This window comes from Aythya fuligula, chromosome 24 (assembly GCF_009819795.1).
Source record: "Aythya fuligula isolate bAytFul2 chromosome 24, bAytFul2.pri, whole genome shotgun sequence".
NCBI classification, from domain to species: Eukaryota; Metazoa; Chordata; class Aves; order Anseriformes; family Anatidae; genus Aythya; species Aythya fuligula.
In genome coordinates, this window is record NC_045582.1 from 1,753,692 (window position 1) to 1,776,145 (window position 22,454).

The window sequence follows — 22,454 nt, forward strand, 5'->3', positions numbered from 1 at the left end:
CGCGCCCACCGTGCCACCGCTTTCCATCCCCTGAGGGTCAGGGGTTGCTGCTGGGAAGCTGCTCCCGGTGCCCGCAGGCTGTGCCGGGGAGGAGCAGTTCGGAAAGTGCCCGTGGGTGCCGGGTTCTTGCTTTTTCCGTGGCTCTTTCTGCCACCAGCATCCCTCAGCGGTGCCCAGTGAGGACCTCCTGGCTCCGGCACAGCTCCCAGGGTGGGGAGTGCTCGGTGGGACCCTCCTGGAGCCAGCCCCGTGCCCACCCACCCTCCTCTCTCTCCCCACAGAAGCGTTTCCGCGCCGTCTACGACTACAACGCGGCCGACGAAGACGAGGTCTCCTTCCAGGACGGCGACACCATCATCAACGTGCAGCAGATCGACGACGGGTGGATGTACGGCACGGTGGAGCGCACGGGCGACACGGGCATGCTCCCCGCCAACTACGTGGAGGCCATCTGAGCCGCGGGAGGGGACGGGGCGTGCAAGCCCCCCCCCTGCCAGCCCCAGTGTGTGTGTGTGTGCGTGTGTGTGTGTGCGTCTCCCTCCCTCCCTTCCTCTCTCCCTCTCCCCCCCAGCACCCCCTTCTCCAGCGTGCCCTGCCGGAGCCGACATTTCGGTTTCTTTTGTGTTTCTGCAGCCGCCTCTGGTTCCTCTTGCCAATTTTAGCTTCCTTCTCGCTCTGTCGGGACTGAGGGACTGTCTGCAGGGGATGGTGGGGGCTCAGGAGACCAAACGGCCATCGCTTTCCTTCTCCCTCAGTCTCCCCCCCTTCTCTAGCCTTCCGGAGGGGCTGGGGCACCCGTGCCAGCTGGGGGACCCCCCTCCTCGGTGCTCGGGCAGTTCAGGGCTGGGGGAAGCAGCCAGGTCGCTGGGAGCTGGTGCAGAGGGAGCAGCAGACCCTCTGCTGGGACCAAATCCCCCCACCTCGCACCGGGATGGATGAACCAGAAGAACGTTTGCGGTTCAAGTCGGACCCTTCCTGTTTTTCTCTCGCTGCTGCGGGCCATTTGGGACCCTCCTGAGCCCCCCACCCGCCTGGCAGATGGTCTGGGGAGGTGGCAGGATCGGCCCCCATCCCTGTGCCTCTTCTGGGCTGAGCGTGGAAGCTCTTCCCCCTCTGCCACCGTGCTGGGGAGCGTCCCGGTGCCTGTCCCCCCCGGCGGAGATTTGGCACCCTGAGCCCCCACGCTGCCTCCCACCTCTCACTGGTCCCCAGCAGTGGTGGCTTTTGGGGCCACCGCTGACTTGGGATCGCATCACGGACCAAAATTTCAAAGCACATCCCCGTCCCCTTCTCCTTTGGGCTGCGGGGGTCCCGGGGCTGAGCAGGGACGGGTAAAACTGGAAACCTGCGCGCGGGGAGGGAGGAGCGAGGAGCTCCTGCCCCGAGGGACCAAAATGGCCAAATTCAGACATTCCTTGGCTCCATCTGGGGCCACGTCCATGGGGACGGCCTCACGGAGTGGGAGAGGACCCCGTGCCTCCTGCTTGCAGTCCCCTTTCTCAAAGCACACCGGGTTGCAGGGTTGGGGTGACTGGAGATGGGGTTTGGGGCGCAGCGGGGCCAGAGCCCCCCAGCAGGAGAGGCGAGCATCTTGCTCCTGGCTCGTTTCCCAGCCGGCTGCGACGGGAGGAGAAGCGTGGCCGGGGTTCCTGGCACTGCCATCCATCCCTTTGGGGACCCCAGAGGCAGCCGGGGTGGGTTCAACGGGATGGGAATCCCAGTCGGTGCTAAAACGAGCGAGCCCGAGGGTCGGGGAGAGGGAGCGGAGGAGCCCGCGTCCCTCCCTGCTCACCCTGTTCTTAATCACGTCCTTGTCTGGGAGCTGCGGGGGGGGAAGTGTCAATGTGAATAAACCGTTTTTTAATGGACCAAATAATAACACAGGCGATTCCGTTTTGGTATACGGACCTTTTTTTAATGCTACCTGGAAACCATTGTCCTAAGTCTCCCTGCCCCTGCCCTGCCCCTTTCTCCCCCAGCCATGGGAAACAAACCTCTTACTGCTTGATTTCTGCCTTTTCTCTCAACTTATGCACTTTTTTGCCTTTTTTCATAGCTGAAAAGCACCTAAACCTGTATTTAAAATAAATAAATAAATAAAATGATTAAAAAAAAAAAATTAAAAGCTAAATTGCTTCTCATCATGTGTAAAATAGACCTCATCCATCTTTGCTTCCCCGGTTGCATCTCGGTGCTGAGCTTAGAACGTGTTTTCTTCCGGATCCGTTGCTTGATTGGGGTTTGTCCTTGTGTACTCCTTCCCCTCGGGTTGAGCATCCATGAATAAAACATGATTTGGCCTTTTTAAGCGAGCTGTCAAATGGAACAGACCAATTGATTCTCCTTCCTGGTTTACTCAAAAATAAAAGTATAATTTTTACCTGCCGATTGTGCTGGAGTTTAATTGTGGTTGCTTTGCTCTCCGTTTTCCACCCATTCTCTTGCCCCCTTAGGACATTTGGGGGGGGGAGGCCTGGGGGCTGCGGGTGTTGGGGTCCTTATTTCTGCCTGGCTGGGGTGGGTGCCGCTGTCGCTGGGTGCAGTTTTTTAAGGCCAGGGGTGTGCTTGGTGTCTGGGGGGGCTCCCTGAGCACAGGGACCGTTGGATGCCACCTGGAGAGCACCCAGAGCCACAACAGGGACCCACAAAGGTGACATTCCCCGGCTACTGCTGCCAGGGAAAGCACAGCTGCAAGCAGGGCAGTGGGGAGAAACCCTCCTGGGGCAGAGATGCCAGCCCTTTTGGGGGTCTTGCCATTGGAGGCCGAGTGCCCCCCTTACATCGTGGCTCTGGGATCTGTTTGGGTTCAGCCCAGAGCCCAGACCTGGGGGCAAACAGCTCCCCTGTGGGCTTCTCCTGCCCTCCTGGGGAAGCTGCAGGCACGCGGGCTGCAGGCTGGCCCCAGCCCCTTCCCCACGGAGGGGAAAGCCCCCGCTGGAGTGGAAGGGCTGAGCCTGGATGGGGACGTGGCACTGGGTCCCCCCCAGCTCCGCCAGGCCCCGTGCGCAGGAGCAGCCGGCGACAGCTCAGCTCGGTGGCTGCATCCTCCCCAGGTGGGGTTTTGAACAGCATCGGTGCTTGGAGGTGGGAGAAAAAAAAACCTTGAAGGTGAGTGAGGGATGCTCTGCACACCCACAGCACTAGCTGAAAAAATAAAACTAAGGCTCCGTGGCTGCTGCTGCTGCTCACTGACAGCCACGTCGCTTCAAACAGCACCGACGCAGGTGTTCGGACACAGAGCAAAGGATGCTACAAGGATGCTACAGCCTCCTGGCCCGGGGGTGCTGGGCTCCAAAAGCTGAGCGCTCAACGCGGTCCCAGGCGACCGACATCAGCTTTGGGAGAAGGAGGCTCCTCGTCGCTCTGTCCCCCAAATCCTGGGCCCTTTCGGTCACGTTCCCGTGGGCACCCCCAGCAACGAAGCAGCGGTTCGGGCAGCAGCGAGCAGGGGCGAAACCACCCTGCTGCAGGCAGCTGCTGCCTCCAGGGAGCCCGCTGCGCGCTGCGTGAGCGCTCCTCCACCCGTGCAAGGCTGCAGCCCCATCTGACCGCGCGCGTTCGTCCCTTTCTCATCCTTTCTCATCCTCCCCAGCTGCTGGCGAGCACCTCGGGCAGCTCGGCGTCATCTCCACCCCGAGCGGGGCCGGGGAAGGGCGAGCGGCAGCGGCGGCCGTGCCGAGCATCCCCCTGCTGCTGCGCCCGGCAGGGAGCCCCCGGCAGCCCCCGCCCCGCTGGCTGCCTGCTCACCATGCTGGATATTTTCATCCTGATGTTTTTCGCCATCGTCGGCCTGGTGATCCTCTCCTACATCATCTACATGCTCTAGAGAGATGCCGGGGGAGAGGGGGCTCGGCACCAGCCTGGGGAGAAGCCCACGGTGCAGGTGAGACGTCTGCGACTCATCAGGCCAGGCTTTGATTCCTGGGGAGGGACGTGGCTGAGGGGGAGAAGGGGGGGGTTATAATTTATTTATTATTGCCGTCAGCTCCTGCTCCCCCTGCCTGGCTGCAGCAGCCGGGCCCCAGCGCAGCCTTTCCCTGCTGGGTGCTGGCAGCAGGGCACCGGCGTTGGGTTTCCAAGGCCCCGCGGGGGCTCCTCGGCCCCTTCCCTCTCACGGCTTTTGTCCCCGCGAGGGGGAGAAAGGGAACAGCGCTGGGGAGACGCAAGGAGAGATCCGGGTTGCATCAGCGTAGAGGAGCTGGGGGGGTCCCGGTGCCCCCCATAATCAGCCAGGGGGCTCCCTGTGCTTGTGGGGGGGGGTGCTGCTGCTGCCTGTGCTCGCTCGTGCTGCCCCCCCAATCCCGGGGTGCAGCTCACGCGAGCATCTCCTTTCTCTCCTGCAGCTGCTGCCCGGCTCAGCTCGCTCGGATCCTTCTGGAAAAGCCTCAGCCCTCACAAGCGAGCGGCTCCCCACGCCGGAGGAGGGAGCAGCGCGGGGTCGGCACTGCTGGGGGGTGACGGAGGGGAGATGGGGTGGGGGGGGGACACCGCACGCCCGCTGCCCCACTGAGGGATGCTGCCGGGAGGGAGGCGAAGGGTCCTGCCCCCCCCCCCCCATATGGCTTATCCCCTTGGGATGAGCACTTCCGAGGTCCAGGATTTGGGTTCTGTTTTGGAAAGCAATTTTTTTTTTTTGGGGGGGGGGGAAAGTGTTCAAAGAGGTGAAATAAAAAGGAGGAATGACACGGGAGGGGGCGAGCGCACCTGTGGTGTCTGTGCTGAGCCGGAACGTGCATCCCACTGCCCCTGGGGGGCAAACCCCGCTCCTCGGAGGGGTGCCAGGCATCCTGCAGGCTGCGGGGAGGACAAGGAGGTGGCAAAATCGTGGTGTGAGGGCAGCCACAGAGGAGGCATCGGGGTCCCTGACCCAGCCCAGAGGGTGCCCGAGCAGCCGCACGGGGGCTCAGCCTCCCTCGAGTGCCCCCCACCACCCCGAGGTCTCCGTTCATCTCAGCGCACCAAAGAAACATTTTTCATCCGATGGAAATCTCGGTGGGGCAGTAAGACCATTACAGAGCTGCATTTTCCCCAGCTTTGGGAGGTCTGGGAAGGTGTCGGGGCACCCGCAGGATTTTTTCCTGTCCTTTTATGAAGCCCCGCACCGAGCTCTGCCCTCAGGCCATCCCCAATGCGCAGACGCTTGGCAGGCCGTGTGTGTCGGCCTCCTAGAGGATGAGGTTTTTGGGGCCCTGGCCTATCCCAGAGCACTTTTTCCTTGAAAGTAATAAACACCTGAAACACCTCCAACGGGGACAGCTGCCAGTGCCCCATCCCTCACCCCCGGCACCAGCAGGGGTGGGTGGCAGAGGACAGGGCCCAGCGCAGGCACCCACGGGCGCGCTGGAGCTGGTGGGCGAGACTTTGGGGAGGATGAGGCACAGAAAGGAGAGGGGTTGTGGGGTCGGGAACGCTGCATGAGGTCGGTGCTGCCAGCTGGTTTCCTGCTGGTAAAACTCCCAGAGAAACGCGAGGTTGGGGACTTTGCCTGAGGCTCCCAGGGCGGTCTGGGCACCGCGGCCTCAGCCCCAGGCACCCCGCAATGCTGGAGCGGCTTCTGCTCGCTCCACACCAAATATAGTCGAAAATCAGAAGCCTGAAATATTCTGGGAGGAATTTCTTCAAACATAAGTCATGTTCTCGCTAAGCTCCGCTCCGTGAGCCTGTATCTGATGTCAACATCTGCAGTGATTAAGGGAGAGTGAGTAAGGAGGAATGCGTGGAATGGAAACTCAGCTGAGTGTGAAACCAGGAACAATAATTTTCTCTTCCTCTGAGCGCTCCGCTCGCCTCGGAGGGCCTTACGAACCAGCCAGCTCTGCATAACGATCGCCCCACATCAGCCAGCTCGGTGCTGGGGACCAGCAGCTGCTCTGCGAGGTGTGAGGCTGAGCAGGGCTGGAGAGGTGCCTGCGGACAGACGGACGGCCACGACAGACGTGGGACAGCCGGAGCAGTGCGGGTACGGTCCTCCAGTCCACGGCTCCAGCTGCAGTCGGGATCAGTCTCAGTCTGACCAGGGCAGCAACAGCACAGGGGGAATTTTGCTTCTCATCCCAGCGGGGTGCTGTTGACTCCAGTTAGAAATCGGCGGTGGAGGAGGACGCACCAGGTTCTCCAGTGTCGCTGTCACCTCTCCAGCTGTGCGGCCCGGGGCTCCCCACCTGGATGCCGTTAGCCCAGCGGTGTTTAATTGCGGGAGGTGACGAGGTGGTGATGCTGCAGGGGTCGTCTTCCAGTTCAGACAAATCTGGTTCGGGAAGCTCTGCTCCGGTGGGTCTGAGCTTTGATCCGTGGGGAAGGAAAGTCCTTGTCTGGTGGAAGCGTTGGCGCATGTATGAACGCTGCAGAAATCCGAAGCTAACGCCAAACGCTTGCTGAGCTATTGTGTGTGTAAGAAAAAGAGCAGTGATTAATAATAACTAATAAAGCCATCAATAATTAACGTTTGGCAGCTACACAGAACTCGCATTCCTGGAGGATCTGCTGCAGGAGCGAGCTAGCGCCGGCAGAGCTGGCATTTCATCTGTGCCGCCTGCTGCCAGTGAATCAAAGAACTTACTTTTCCCGTATCGCTGTGCTCGCACAATGGCACTCCTTGTGATGGGCTGAAATTTATCGGCCCCAGGAGCAGGGACATAGGGAACCCCCACCCATCCTGCGGCTCTTTGTGTCGCTGCACGGCAGAGCAGCATCACACACGAGAAACACAATGGGCCGAGGAGATGCGGCGGCTGAAGGCTCTGCTCCATTATTCCGAATTTCATCTGCTGAGGTTATTTATTGGTAGCGAGTGCTGCTTGCAAGGGGAGGGATGGTAACGAGCTGGGCTGGAGCATTCCGCCTCAGCTGCTTCTTGGCTACGTGCACTGCAAGTCTGTTTTCCCTCGGATTTTGAGATCGTTAGCGATCAGTTTGGGGGCACTCCGTTCACTGAGAGGGTTTCAGACAAAGACTCTTGCATTTTGCTCACTTCACAAATTGTGAGTAGCTACAGCACAATCGTGGTACTGCAGCGTGCTCTCCCACATAACCTTCAAACAGCTAGAAAAAAGGGATGTTGTGAGCAACTGCTGGCAGGCACGCCTGCTCTCAGGGAAAGGTTTCACCTCTGCCATCTACCGGCACAGCACAAAGATCCTCAGCAGATTTACTTCCCGTAGCCACTCCTGAATGTAGACAAATCCTCTCTGTAATTGTCTATTCAAAGAATGTCGCAGGAGTTTTTAACGTTCAAACTTCCCAGCAAATCATCACAGGGTTGTTGGCAGCTCATTACTGACAAAATCAAGTGAGGGCAGCAGAGATAAATTGGTATCATTTCAGCTGCTTCCTGCGGTTGGAGCCAGGCTTTCAGAAGCTCATCATAGGTATCTGCAGCTAAAATCCAGTCCTAAAGGAACTCTAAAACATCTGGAAAGTCATTCAGGTGGAGAAGAAGAGTATTTGGTAACATGAAGAAAATAACCATGTTGTAAGCAATGCACAGGAAAGTAAGTGGGGTTTATTACATATTATGTGTTCTTGTTTTGAAGGCAATATAGCAGAAAATCAAAGGTTTTTGTAAGTAGCAAACATTTATATACTTTACTGAAATGGTGACCTTGGCCTATGTGTATTTATTTAACTTGTCTTCAGCTTAGCTAGGTCCTATGAAAGGCAAATACACGTTAACAGTTCAGTTACTACAGTAGGCGGGGAGAGGGATTTGAAGTTTCTTCCGCTTTATTGGTTAAAAGGCACCTGGAGTTTGAAGGAAAAGAAAGATCAAACTGCTTAATCAAAACAGTTAAATTGTTTTCACGAATCAACTCTCTGCCAAAACTGAACGTACAACCTATGGAGCACTTCTGTTACAGAATGGAAGAGTTAGTGAGAGAGAGACCCAGGCAAACTGGAAAAAAATGTAGCTGTGCTTCTCTAATTACGTCTGTCTCTTTTTTTTTCTCCTTGGATTCCCAAGAGAAAACAAAATTAAAAGATCAAAATGTTTTTGGTTCTGACCTAAGATAACATTCTTTATTATGTGTATGTGCATCAAATATGAAAACCATGTTACTTTTATTGCGTATGCAAACATACACAGTGGGAAAAGAATGCAGTTTATGTTCCCAAACCGAAGGCCCCCAGCCCGCTTCCTCAGCGCGTCTGAACACAGCCTCAGAGGAGCCTGACGTGTGAAACTCTGCTTTGAACACTTAGAGGTCCCCCAGTACGTTCCATGAGCTCATTCAGCTGTTATGACATGTATGCCACTAGCTTCTCCTGCTGTCACTCCAGCTCTTACTGGGGTAGAAATTAGAGAAATAACCAGGCACTGCTATGCAAACGTAAAAAAGTAAAATAAAAATAAAGAAAGGGAAAAGACATCCAGCAGGAGTAGAGCGAGAGTCTGTACAACTCAGAGCATCAAACGCTGTTGCTTCTCATGGTCAGGTACAGGATTTCCTTATGGAAGTTAGCTTGTGCATTTATGAGGTGAAACAAATTCAAAAAGCTGATGTCCTCTTCATCACGATCCCCTACGAGCACAAACAGAAACAGTCAAGAATGGTCAGTGAAACTAAATGGCTTCTTTGAAGCTAAATCTTACTCCTTCAGTGTTTTAAACAGAGGCTGAATCAGCAACTTCTGCTTAGATTTACAAGGCATCAGCTACTGCACCTGATGGTAGGACAGCTGCGGAATAACACAGGGGACTCTCTCCAAAATTCCTTCATCAGTTTGTCCAAAGATGGACAAGACCAATTGTGCATTAAGACAAAAATCTGTCCTAACTGAGCTGTACAGATTGCCAGCGTAATCAGTCATGAGTTCTTATCAGGGCTGACAAGCTGTGGACAGGGAGCAACTGCAGCTCATTGAGTTGAACAGGCTGGCTGGCAGCTGCTCAAAGCCTGTGTTTAGAGCAGCCTGAAAGGGCTCAGGCCCCGTGCTCTGGTGGGATGGATTTTTAAAGGACTGTTGGTTTCACCATCTGTGGCTGTAGGATTCTCTTAGTTTGAGTCTCTGCAACTCATCCCCACCCCAAGTGTATCTACCTGTTTTAGCAGTTGTGGGTGAGTGTTCATGCTGGCTGCCTGCACGTTCATTTCTAAAAATAGTGCCTGCCTTGAAACTGCACCAGGGGATGCTTTTAGCATCCCTTGGAAAGATGCACACTGTGATTAAGGTGACAAGAGCAGATAAAACAAACGCCTTTCCTGATTACAGTAATTGATTGATTGCTATGTGATGTCAAAAACTTCAAGCACTCCAGTATCATTCTACTTGGAAGGATAGGGATGGAGGGCAGGTTGTTATGCCACATCAGCTGTGTTGCTTGATGTCTTGGCCAGTGCTAGCTCCTGATTAAAGTCCTGCAGGCTTACCGGACAGTACTGCCTGTAGCATGTCCATGATCATATGAGCAAAGGCGTTCTCCACGCTCTGCAGGAAGTTGTTTCTCTCCCCTGGAGTGCTGAAAACTTTGCAGACCTTCTGCATCATTTTTACTGCCCAGTCCATGCAGTACAGATCCTTCTCACAGACCTGACACACACCAGAAATGTTAGAACATGCTCTTTGTGATGAGTATGACAATTTAAAAGACAAGATTAAATCTCAGAATTAACTATTGATTCTAATGAATGACTGAATTTGTTGCAGGCATGCCATGGAAAATTAAGGCTTGTTTTGAGGACATGCAGGTTGGTTTTTATTGTTGGCACGCTAATGGAGGAACTTCTCAGCCTTTTGCTAGTGGTACTTCTCCTCGGGAGTAGGCTTGCTACCTTGCAGAGATGTGTTGGAGAGGGTGAAAGAGAATGAAGACTCTTGCTTGACTAGTCATGGTTTGTAGGAATAGATAGGGACACAGTTTTCAAGTCTAAGGAAGCAAATCAGGGTGTAGAAAGACAAAAGGCCCTGCTCAGTAGTACTCACCAAAGCCAGGAAGACCACAAGTCTGGCTAACTCAAATGCTCTTCCATTCACAGCTTTGCTGGCCATGAAAGTGAAGCAGATGTTGTTTCCACTCAGAATAAGAAGCCGAGCATTGTTCTCCATGAGCCACTCCCGGGGAACAACTTTGCAATAAAATAGAGAGAATTTTATTAATCTCTTTTTTTTTTTTTTTAAATTACTATTTTTTAAAAAGGAAGGAGTGCCATTAAAAACCATTCTGGAAGATGTGAATTTATAAATTATTGGCTTTGGTAGCTAACCAGAATTTGTGAGGAGATACTTTCTGAAAGACAGAGCGATGAAGTTACACAAGCAATTCTTACTAGTGCTACAGTTAGAGCTCTTCACAATAGCTTCTGTGATATGATCTCACCCAAAACAAACTTTCAGTGCAAACGTTAACATTGTTCTGTAGAATTTCAATTAGAACAAATATTGTTTGCCTTACCCAGCCTGGGCAATGTTTCCTTCATAATGGTTACACAAGATTTGAATTTTAAGGTTCTTCATAGATTCTTAAAATACTTCACAAGGGGGAAAGCCTGAATTTACAACCAGTGCTGGGTTTCTTTCTTCCCCAGCTACTGCCTGACTTCCAAGTGTAATGACTTTTCCAGTCACACCTCAGCTACTGTAAGGAATATTGCAGTCAGTTTCCCAAGGCACCCATGTGTCTGAAACACAATTATTGCCAGATTTGGAGGACATGAGCATATAATCCTATGGATTAATGATAAAGGCAAAAACACACCTGACAGCTCATCCACAAGACTGATAACATCGTCTGCTGTCCATTCTCTAGCTTCTGTATCATACAGCAGTTTAATTGCATCTGCTAGACCTTTCAGACTGGTCTCATCTGTTGGTCCTTCTATCATTTTCTGCCAAACCACATGTCCTGAGCAATATTAATCACAACTGCTATTAAGTGACAAAGTAATATTTTTAAGCAAGGAAGGTGCTAAACTGGGCCTTAAAGCAGAGTCAGGGGAGGGGAATTCAGGTAACATAACTCAGCCTTTGTGACAGTGAGATTCTTTTCCATCTGTCATTTAATAGGGACGGTAGTTGCAGCACGAAACACAGAGTGATTTAAAGAAACCTTGGTTTAACAGTTAAGTGAGAAAGGTGTTTTTATTGGGAGAAGCAGACACTGCTTTGAGGTGCTTTCAAGCTAACTTTACCCTAAATGCAGGAGAATAGAGGAAGAGAGGTGCCATTTCTTCACTTGAATTGTAACTTTATTTATTTTTTGGTATATGAGTGTATATATATGTGTGTGTGCACACAGAGAGGATATATATCTTAAGCATACATATATATATGCACACACATATTTGTCAGGTCTGGTTAACCAGCAGTATTTTTTTCTAGGCAATACAATTACAGGTTATTTGCATAAAGTCCAGTATTCAGAAATGCTGCATCCTACAGGGAAATCTCATTCTCAAGGAACAAACTTTGAAAATGAATCCCTGAAGCTACTCACCGTCAAGAGAGGACACTGGCCCAAAGATGATATACAACAGGCGAGCTTGGTTAACCATTGGCCATGGCTTTAAAATACGAGTCAACCAAAATGCAGAATCACTTCGATGAATCCAGTGGTTCAACAAGACGCTACGACAGAATAACCTTACCCGCAGCTCCAGCTTTCGGGCACTTCCTGGGGAAAAAGAATGTAGATATAGCTCCATTAAGCCTTGTACAACACAGATAAACATTTTATAGGAAGAGAGAGAAGGGATTTCTTAAGGCTGCCCAAGAACATCTGAGGGGTTCATAAAATTCTCAGCTGTTACTTCCTGAGTTTGGCTCTTTTGAATACATTGCAGTAATTCAGGCCATAGATTCTGTCAATGCACCCCCTGGTACCTTTCTGCAGCATCTCATGTATGCATTCAAGGGTTCTCAGCTGTGTTTTTTCGGTTACTCTGATCTTTTCTCTTTGATGGCATCAGTAAGTGGCAATAGGAGGAAGTGTGTGAATGGCCAAGTATAAAGTGTTGCACAGAAATGCCTGGTTCTGTGCTAGCTAACTTAATTTATTGAGAGGCATGTGCCACATCACTGTAGTATTTCAGAAATATTAAACCTAACTTTTTACTGCATTTCTATCTTTTTTTGCTTTCCCATTGATTCACTGGCAGTGTTGTACAGCAGGAGACATTCCAGTCCATGTTGCTGTTCTCTCTATATATAACTTATGCACTGGTTTGATAATGGAATAATAAGATTTAAAACAAAACACAAGATCACAAGAAAACTTTCTTCACTATAGGATATGTGTCAAAGGCAAAAGCACTTAGCTTTGCTTTTGGTGGGAAAAAAAAGAATGTATTTATCTATATGAAAGCAAAGCATTTACTTTAAAAGGGCCACTTTCTGCATAATGCTGGAGCTAACAACATACGTATGAGTCAGGAAAGGAGCAGTATTAAAAGGCTCAGCTGAACTAAAACGTTCTCAAATCTAGATGCATCTTGTTTGCAGTAATCAAGCTCCATTTTCTGCCTTCTCCATGACAGTGCAGTTTGATTTTGTAAGACCTTTGTCTGCTTTGATGATTACCTGGTTTGCTGCTGACAACTGTCTGTACTTTACGGGGTAAATTGCTCAGCTCACAGAGGAAGTTAAAAACCCGGTGACACTCCAGTTCATCCCAGCCTGCTGTTAGGATCTGAAAATTACAAAAGAAAGGCGGAAAATAGATGGATTGAGCCATAGATTTAGATCACAATGCAATTTCTCATATTAGGTAAATTAAATCTGTCCTACAATTTATCAGAAGAATAGAAAGGGAAGATGGCATACCTAGAGTGTGGCTGCCAGCACAGCATCTGCCTGATGAGTGTAGGGAAACCATTATCTGCTACAGGGGTGCTGTACATTGTACCAGAGGTCGTACTTAAGAATCAAAAGCGTCTAACAGTGTTCCACATTCAGGCTCAAGATCTTATTTTTTGAACCATATGTGGAAAAGTACACGATAGTATTTGCTACGAAGACAAATGTCCTGGCACAAGTAATTGTCTTATCCTTTACTTTTAAACTAAGTGATCTCTCCTCTTGGTTTGTGAATTTGAAGCTGTGCAATAAAATGCGCCCCTTCTCCAATGTCTTCTTAGATAATAAATCACTAATCAAAATCCAGACTGCTTGGTAGTGAAATCCAGACCAAGGAATTCTCCAGAGTCAAATCAGCAACTTTAACAACCACAAAGGAAATTCAGAGAACTGAGTGAATAAATACTCCTTCCCCCCTCCCCAAACCTTAAAACAGTCTTCTGAATATATTGCAAAACCACAAATTAATTTATAAAACTACTTTAATTTTCTTTTATATTTGTGATACTTGCCTTCTCTCCAGAAAGATACCATACCTGTAAAAATACCCCGTAGCACTGTAATCCTAAACAATGCAAAGGACTTGGACAGCCGTTAAGTTTAAAGCAGGAAACCTATAAGCACAGAATATTAGTAACTGACTGTAACTGACCATAAGGAAATTCCTGAGACTGAAGATACTCAGTACTCCTTGTGTACATCAATACTGATCATGGGCATTCAGGAGTCCCTTCTCTTGTTCTATAAGGCAACGCGTTCAGTACGTATGTGAGAGTTTAGCTTTAATTTCAAAACCAGGGTCAAATGGGTGGCCAAAAGGTGTCTAAGAAGAGCAATGCTATTTGCAGGAGATTTAGATTTCTATGGAGAGCTGGGCTCTTCCACCACAATATTTCTAGTTATCCGCAAATGAAGATAAGTTAACATCTGATCTTGGAATATGAGGTGGAAAATATTTTGGGGAAGAAGTGAGATCTTTTATTAGCCCAGCTGAGACATTTGGGGACAGCAGATTTGGGGCTAAGATTGATGTAACGAATCACCTCCAACTCTCCTCCCCACCCCAGATTTTCATCCTCCATCAATTCCCTGATGTAACTCACCATGTAGCACCACAAATAACCTGTTGAGCTCAACTGAGACGGGGGAAGAGGGACAGATCTGTTATAGAGTGGCAGAAGGGGATGTAGGAACTGCTTAAATCAGCATTGCTTCTCAGAAAAAAATCCCAGAACAGCCTCATGTTCAATATGCTGGTTTAGGCTTTATTATTATTATTATTATTATTATTATTATTATTATTATTATTATTATTATTATTATTAAGAGACTGATTTCCAATCAATGAATTCATTATACTGTGTTAATAAACTCCAGCAAAGGGACAGTAAAAGACAATTCCACTAAAAATTACCTTATAGAAATGCAAGTGGCAGTTCAAAGCTCTAGTGAAAGGAATGTGAACTTACTTCTGAGAGTATCTTGTGTATATACTTTAGCCTATCTTTTGTAGGTAATAGAAGTGTGCATCTTTTAAGCAACAATCCTGTGAACAAAACGAACACACACACAACTATGAGTACACATACACGGCACATACACTTCTGAATTACCTTAAGCATTCACATCACGTGCACGTGATGCATTTCTCACCACTGAGAAGAAGATGCTGAGGCAAAAAGAGCAGCACGTAACAGTAAGCTGCGCTTTGTAGAAGAGATGTATGCTTTGTAGCAGGGGTACCTTTGACAAAAGGAATGCTGTCAGGAAGTATGTAAGCTTCCTACAGCATGGCTTGTTTGTTATGTTGTCTTAGTGTCCCTATTAGTCACAACTAATCCCTATTAAAATAACTATATTGCTTTTAGAGTTACAGCTGTTAAAAATGTTGAAAATAAATGTTGCTTGTTGCACCTCTTTTAACAGTCCCCCAGGGAAATCCGCTTTTCCTTTACATCATGGAAAGCTGAGCTTCCAAAATTTTTTCAACATAACCACATGCTCTAAAAAGCAAATATTCTAAACTCTGTTAATGTAAAACATAGCTAAGAGGTAAAATTATTTTCCTATACAGGGCTGAAATGGTATGTGTTTAGGACGTCAAAGTCTGGAGTTCATTATAGTGTGGAACAGCTGTTTGTTAAGAAGCGTTTTTTTTCTAAACTATTACAAAAATGGGTTAACAGCTTGCTCTTCAAAAACTTCTACCAGGATAATATATAGAGAGAGCTTGTTAATTAATCAAACAAATCCAAAGAAAAGCTGCTACTTTTCTTCCTGAACTGTCAGTCTCTGCAGAAATACACGACTTCTCCAATGTCAAAAAGTGCTTTATACATTTACCGTGGTTCTAAATTGACTCTTTCCTTAGAAGTGTGTTCACATTCTTCCATGACAGACATAATTTATTTATCAGCCTAGGACATGGTCCAAAGCTCAGTAAAGTCAATTTTCTGTTGACTAGGTTAGACTTTGGAGAGAACTCCCTGAAGAACAGTTGAAACTGTTAAGACAATGCCGTTGCAAGTAGGAATACAGACATCAGTTCAGGGAAAAAAAATATGCTGAGTTAAAAGGGTTGAGCAAAATGTACTGCCCCTGGTTTTATAGACCAAAATCCCCTCTGCGCTGAAGGTCAGTGCCACAATCAGTTATAACTCAAGTCCATTTTAAACAATGACTGAAATTTTGACCCCATTTCAAGTAATGGAAGATTTTACCATGCACTAGAGTGCAGCCAGACTCATCTAAGTTTAAGTGAGATTTATGTATTACATAGACTCTGTGCAGACTCTCTGAACAGGAATGACTTTTTCCCATTGAGTCCAGTCTTTCCTGCTTTAAAGTAAATATTGATTTTGTAACTGATCTCTTAAGGAAAACATTTTCTTGAGCCTTCCACTGATGAGATAGATATTGCCAATGATCTATATATTCTAAATATGTCATGTTTTTTATTACTAGGCCTACTACAGTGATGGGTTCACACTTATATTTAAATAACAAGTTATCATTTCATATGTGGTTACTACAACGACCGAATCAACTTAGATTTTTTTAAAAACAGTTTCAAAGTATCAGGTTTAATTTTAAAAACAAAACAAATGCTAAAATTATTTTAAGATACCCAAAACCTACATGGATTGCTTATAAGATGTCTTTATAGTCTGAATGACTGCAACAGTATTCCTCTACTTTGTGTATACCTTTATTTAATGTCAAGTTCAAACCATAATTCCACCTATAATTCTGCATCTAACCATGGCACCATTTTATTTCCCTGTCAAATAAACTCAGCATTTTTTAATCAGCTAGATAACAGTTAATTGATATGGATCAAATTAGGGTTTAATTTAGTTTCTGATTGATTAATGCTTATTGTGAGTGGGTGAAAAAAAAATTCAGCCTTCTAGAAAGAATGTTCCTTTTCTGAGTGATGGGCTGAATGAGTTAGAATCAGTCTTTTAAAAATTAGTAAAAAGCAGAAAGCAATCAATTTTGAATATGAAGATGTACAGTGTTCTTCATTACCACCAACCCTAAGCTATTGTGCTCTGTGTTTCTATTATGTTGTGCCAAAAGAGGTCTGAAAGAGAACAATTGAATCTTTCCGTCCAGAAGGAGTTATACCATGACAGCCAAAGTGCAGGCATTTCCACATAAGCAAGGAGTGAGAGGAGAATGTGCTCTCCATGCCCATTTCAGCATTTGAACTCTGATACACGGCTGCCAAGGGGAATGCTGATCAGTGACAACTGTGATAACATTTTCATGATGAGCATGCTTCTTTTCTAAGAAGCGGAATGTGATCTGCAATACATCTCCAGTAGGCTATCAGGTTTTCTGATGGAAATGGTTGTTGGTCATTTTAGAGCTAGACTGCATTTAAGTACTGCAGCTACATTTCCCAGACTGAGGAATGCAAGCTAGTCCAAAGTGATACATGAAGGCAGTCTGAACAGCCAAATTCCTTAGCTAGCGTGGGGCCTGGGAGTCTTGGTTTCTGCTGCAGTTTCCAGTTGTGGTGTCCAAATAAACTAAATTTGGAAAAACCTACTACTGAGAACTGATCCAGTTCCTCTGCTCAAACCCTGCTTTCCATTTACTATGAAAAAAAATAATAAACATGGATGAGGCAGAACGTACATTATTTTCTGCAAAACTAAAAGGTTTTGGAGTCATTTCAAGCAATACCACTCCCCTCCGATTTAATGGTATTTGAGTAGGCTGTTTGACAGGGGGAGGAACTTTAATCTTAGAGGGAGCTGCACAAATGTTTTGGGCCATATCCTCAGCATTTTACCAAGCAATGCATATAACCTTTTAACCAAGTTTGGTTCTCCTGTAATTGTTACCATTTGCATTAAAGGATCACCTAGGGATTTGTAGTGCTCTAATATATAGGATCCTTCTCTCTTGCCAGGTAGCTCAATGTTATGAAAGTCTTGCAGTAACAGCCTTCGGTTTCCTGATGGGGTTGAGATGTAAGTAATAAGGCGGTTGCTGATGGTTTTTGACACCATGCACAGCATGCTGATGTCCTTCACTGAAAAAGCAAAATTCAGTATGCATGTAAATTTTTACTGCAAGAAACATGCTGATTAGTAGTCAACAGCTTTATCTTACTTCAGAAATAGGTCAAGAAATAGTAACAATAATAAAGTATTACTGTTTATCTCCTTTGCCAGCAGACGGTGAAAATTATAAATGTATAGGTCTAAGGAATACTTTTCACATAATAGGCAAAAAGAACTTCACATAGTCTGCAATTATAAATTATTTTTTGGTCATGTGGTTCTTCATACATAAAAAATCAGAGAATAAGTCACATAAAATGACTCTCCTATCTAAAAGGTAAAACATTTAAAATAATAATGTATTTTTCTAAATGGAAAACTTTTATGGTAATTTTCAGATATTGGAAACAATACCCTTCTTACTAGATTCTCACCTGAGAAATAATTCAATAGCATTTGAGAGATTTCTAATGGACTTATTATATTCTCACCTGAGAGATAATTCAATAGCATTTGAAATATCTCTAATGGCAATGTTTTAAAATATCCAAGTGTTGACAGAGATTGGGGATCTGTATCCATGATGTCGCAGTGCTGTCTGGAGTGACGGTTACTGCGTCTGTATTTCTGGTTAGGAATCAAGGTGTAGCTGGTCCTTGCAGTGGATGTCATTGTTCTGTTAGTGTCTTCAATTCATTCTGGAGAGAAAATAGAGAGAAAAACTTTTTCCTGCAGCACCTAACATGGATTAATTTCATATAACAACTACATGTGTGATATACAAATGATACAACATCGTCATCTCAAAAAATTCAGTGACACAAGTTTTCCCCAAATGAAGGTCTGAAAAGTAAAGAGTTTTAAAAGAACAATAAATACGTTTTTATTATTTACCTTCTGGTTTCTGAGTCTCTAGAGTAGGTACACTTCACGTTATCAAACAACAATGAGACTCAGTACGTCTTAAAAAAATTAACTGGGATTTTTCACACTATTTTTTGATTCCAGCAGCTGAGGCTTCAGGGAAAATGCCAAAGAGAATGAGTGCTGCAGTATAATTACAAGAGCTGGCAGCACTGGTAGTAACACAACTGGAATCTGTCCAAGCTGCACTACAACATCTCTGTTACTATCAGCGGGAAATACACTCGGAGAATAGACCTCATTGTTTCTAAGATTAAAAATTTACAAAAATTACAGAAAACAAGTTCCAAACATCCTTCATATTTATTGCTAAAGCATGCAAGCCAGGCCTCTCTAATATGCCACTGAACAAAATCGCCACATCCACAATGGAAGCACTGTTTAAACCGACAACTGGAAGAATATGGGGCATTTCCTCACCCATGTCACAAACTGGTTTGGCTGACTGGTGCTTGTGCACTGTATAAAGCACGTTCCTTACACTGAAATGTTAGAAAGTTGTACTTTGGAGGAAGCATTTTTAGTTTAGGTATGTTATTATTCTAGCTAGCTATGGAAGTTTATACTTTAAACTTTCCCAATGCTCATGAGCAAGTGCGACTGCTCCTAGAATGACTGTTTCGTTTGGCTTTTATGCTACTTAAGCAAGAGACAGAAAATTGATGTAACCTTCAAGAATCCTTTAAGAACTTTCCAGAAATCACCCATAGATAAACACGCAGTTATATGAAAAAAAATAATAATAATATTTATCTTTTAAAAGCAAAGAAAGTGCAGTCTGAAAGTCAGTGAAAGTTTTATACATACAACTGTGGATTCAAAACAACTTAAATTCCAGGTCTTGTGTAAAATATGCAAAGTAGCACCAGTCCTGTACAGAAACAGGGCACCACTAAATTTTGTTCAAGATAGGCTAAATCTGCTACCTACTTCTGATTCTCACTTTAGAAATAAATTGTAATCCTGTGTTACTTTCTTACTCTGCTTCCCTTACTGTCTTTAAGAGGACTATACTACAAGAATTTATGGCATCTTTAAGTGTTTTCTGAAAAGCTTGCCTTGGGTCTGCATGGTGTGTGAGGGGGGAGGGAATACTTCAACACAAGGGAAGTTTTCAGAAGTAATCAGCCAATTCCAGTCTGTTTCTATTCAACTCGACTGAAGTTGGATTGACTACCATTATTGTAACTTAGAGCAGGGCTAGATAAAATTAATGTAAATAAAAATGAGTACAAGCAGGAAGTTTCATAGGCCAAAGCTTAGAGACTTTACTGAAAGCTCCCATTTGCTTCCTCTCTGACTTAATGTGTTTTTTATTTCTCAGGGAGTTCAGCCAGAACAGTGCAATGGACTGTGCACCTCCATCTGCTGCTGGGACACCACTTGTTTAGAGAACTGCTTAATCGAGACTGGAAATTGAAAGGTAAACGTTAAATATTTAACTAGCTGAACCCATAACACTAGCCAGGAAGGGTCATCTTATTTGTTGCTATAAACTGATTTGTTTACAAGCCAGAAAGCATCAACTTCCAATCTTCTATACAATGTTTCTTATCCTTAAGCGGTCGCTAAATTCCTGCTAATTGATGCACTTTTGTCCTGATCAGTATTTTTCTGAGTATGTGTTAGCATTTGGCAAACACTTATTACAAAAGGTTGTTTACTTTGGAGATTGGTTTGGAGCATTTCTGTTTCCTTTCCTCATCACAAACTGCATAAACGAATCTCTTCAAATATTAACAGGAATTTTCCCTTTTTCCTCGTCAAAACACACAAAAACCTACAAGTTCAAGTGAGGAATGACAAACCTCGGGGCACCCAGCACAGCCACGGGGTACATAAATACTTGTTACCCCGTGGCCTACACCGACAATTTACAGGAAGCGTATTTATATTTGTGCTGAAGGTTCTAACACTGAGCTGGTAGTTCAGACCAGACCCATAAACATCTAAATCCGTGAATAACTGTGATGAGAAAGTTCAGGAAGCCCTGATCCCGCTGTTGATGGCAACAAGGATCTCAGTGTTGTGAGGGATTGCTGGTTCAGCCTCATCCCTTCGGGAATTCCTCAGAGGGAAATGTCAACGTCTGATTCTTTTGGCACAGCCCAGGCTGCTCAGGCGGCAGTGGTGGATGGAACGGGTCATATTTGGCCTTTTACCTGTGCTTTTGTGTCAGATTGTGTGAGGGATCCTTAGGCCAAATGACAAGCCCCCTGCACCCCGCTAGGCCGCATTCCCCTCTGCTCCCTGCATCACTCTCAGGTGCTGCCCTCCAAAACGCGGGTTAGCTGCCTGAAAACAGCGACCTGCACCTCCGCACCCACATCCAGTTAATAGAGAAGGCCATGCAGTCTGTACCTACCCACAGACAGGACTTTATGAGCTCTGTTTTACCTCACAGAAATTCCTTCCCCACACGCACCCCTGGGCCAGGCCACCCGCCAGGCTGCCTGAGGGGAGCGGGCAGAGGGACGGAGGCAGCGGCGGGTGAGCAGGCCCTGCCGCCTGCAGCAAGCACCGTGCGTGTCCTGGAGGGAAAAGAAAACACCAAAATTAATTTTATTTATTTATTTAATATTTAAAACATGACTGGTTTAAGGCGAACATCACTACCTCCTTTACTTGAGTTCAAAGCAGGGGCTGGGCAGGGTTAGGCACACGCAGGCAGGGGCACACCTCTGGCTGTGTGTTTTGGTCAGGAGATGGGCTGTTTGTACACCCAGTGAGAAGACAGTTTGAAAAGAAACTGCAAACAAACATTAAAGAAATCAGTTTCGGGGCGGTGGTTATCAACAGGGCGATGGCTGCAGCAGCAGGTGTTTTGGAGGGAACAAATTGCTGCATCAGTTCATTTCAGCTGTATTTCAAAAGTATTAATAATAATCCCTCCCTTCCTGCCTGTGTGGGAATTATTAGCACAAATTACTGCGCTAATTGGCTTGTGGTAATTACTTTCCCGCCTTTTTCCCTGCTGCCCCTGTCAGCAGAAAGCAGCGGGCTCGGGGCTTGCCGTTCCTGCCTCCTTGTCCCTTCCCCCTTTTGAATATTCAATCAGGCTGTCATGTGGCCATGCCCCCTCATGAATATTCAACTGCTGGGGGACATGAGGCCTGCAGAATCATAGAATGACAGAAGTGTTAGGGTTGGAAAAGGCCACCAACATCATCTGGTCCAACTGCCCCCCTACCACCAATGTCACCCATCAAACCCTGTCCCCAAGCACCATGTCCAACCTCTCCTTGAACACCCCCAGGGACGGTGACTCCACCACCTCCCTGGGCAACCCGTCCCAACACCTGACTGCTGTTTCTGAGAAGAAATGTCTCCTCATTTCAAACCTGAACCTCCCCTGGTGCAACCTGAGGCCATTCCCTCTACTGCTATCACCAGTTACCTGTGAGAAGAGGCCGACCCCCAGCTCCCTGTCACTTGTGTTACTGCATAGCCCCAATGCCGTGCAAAGTTGTTCCCATCAGAGGCCAGGGCCACCAAACCCAGTCCTCTGTCTCCTGGGGAAAAACCCAATCCCAAGCAAAGGAGGCAGGCTCTGGGACAAGCTTGTTACACAGGACATGAAGCCCGCATGCAAACTAACGATGCTGCAGAGAGATGTCACAGCGCCGAGGCACGGTGCCATAATGCATGTCTTGGAGCAAAGCTGTAGTGCTGTAAAATGAAAATATGGCACAAGACCAGCTGCAAACACTGCTCGTGGAAGCTGTGCTGCAACGGGCGGTTACAAATTGCTGTGCTGTTACACTGCACTGTGAGAGGGGCACAGCATCATCGTTTTGGGTGCTGGATGATCAGGGAAAAATACAGCGAGCTGCCATTGTCAGTTGGAGCAGCGAACAGTTCGTATTCACTACAAAACTGATTTTAGAACTATTATTTCTTTTCACTGCTGCTTCTGAAACAGCTCTCTAAATAACTAGTGCTTTGGGGGATAGTAGCAGAACCCCTGGGGAGAGGTTTTCTTGCTGCTCCTAAGGCACTTCCCATACGATGGCAGCAGAGGGCTGCAGCTGCCTTAAAGGACTTTTCCTCAGTAGGCTTTTCTTCACAGTTTTTTTTTTTTTTTTTTCTCTGTAAGTTTATTGAAGGAAAAAATTGCCTTAGCAAAACTGAAATAGAAACCAAGTAAGAGTCAAACCCAAACATAACAATATGGCATCCTCTGCTAACTGCTGCTTAAATTAACGACAATGAGAGCGGGAATGC

At 46.7% G+C, this 22,454-nt stretch overlaps 2 protein-coding genes and 1 long non-coding RNA gene across 4 annotated transcripts in view; 2 read left to right on the forward strand and 1 right to left on the reverse strand.

Moving 5' to 3' along the window:
• The window catches only part of LASP1 (LIM and SH3 protein 1), a 28,659-nt gene extending 26,273 nt beyond the window's left edge, over positions 1-2,386 (forward strand). For both annotated transcript variants that reach the window (XM_032202839.1, XM_032202840.1), the window contains one exon: positions 282-2,386. In XM_032202839.1, coding sequence (XP_032058730.1) covers positions 282-455 — 174 coding nt within the window. In that variant the 3' untranslated portion in view covers positions 456-2,386. The remainder of the gene's footprint in view (positions 1-281) is intronic.
• Positions 2,387-3,521: 1,135 nt separating this feature from the next.
• Positions 3,522-6,416, forward strand: LOC116498339. Its single transcript, XR_004254173.1, has 2 exons — positions 3,522-3,883; positions 4,344-6,416. It is a non-coding gene; the product is annotated as an uncharacterized LOC116498339 (long non-coding RNA).
• Positions 6,417-8,406: 1,990 nt separating this feature from the next.
• On the reverse strand, positions 8,407-18,215 carry FBXO47 (F-box protein 47). The gene is made up of 11 exons (XM_032202513.1): positions 18,201-18,215; positions 17,798-18,004; positions 17,165-17,335; positions 14,259-14,335; positions 13,326-13,403; positions 12,514-12,622; positions 11,432-11,608; positions 10,694-10,840; positions 9,922-10,064; positions 9,369-9,528; positions 8,407-8,519 (listed from the first exon to the last, which is right to left on the reverse strand). The coding sequence occupies exons 2-11, from the start codon at positions 17,976-17,978 to the stop codon at positions 8,407-8,409; spliced, it is 1,356 nt and encodes a 451-aa protein (XP_032058404.1). The 5' UTR covers positions 17,979-18,004; positions 18,201-18,215.
• Positions 18,216-22,454: the final 4,239 nt, after the last annotated feature.

Excerpts from the sequence above, each read along its gene's own strand:
- FBXO47 (XM_032202513.1), bottom strand. The coding sequence starts at position 17,978 with ATGACATCCACTGCAAGGACCAGCTACACCTTGATTCCTAACCAGAAA. Across the intron at positions 10,841-11,431 it reads GCCAGTGTCCTCTCTTGACG|GACATGTGGTTTGGCAGAAA; the intron begins GTGAGTAGCTTC and ends AATATTGCTCAG. Across the intron at positions 10,065-10,693 it reads TCTTGTGGATGAGCTGTCAG|TTGTTCCCCGGGAGTGGCTC; the intron begins GTGTGTTTTTGC and ends TTTATTGCAAAG.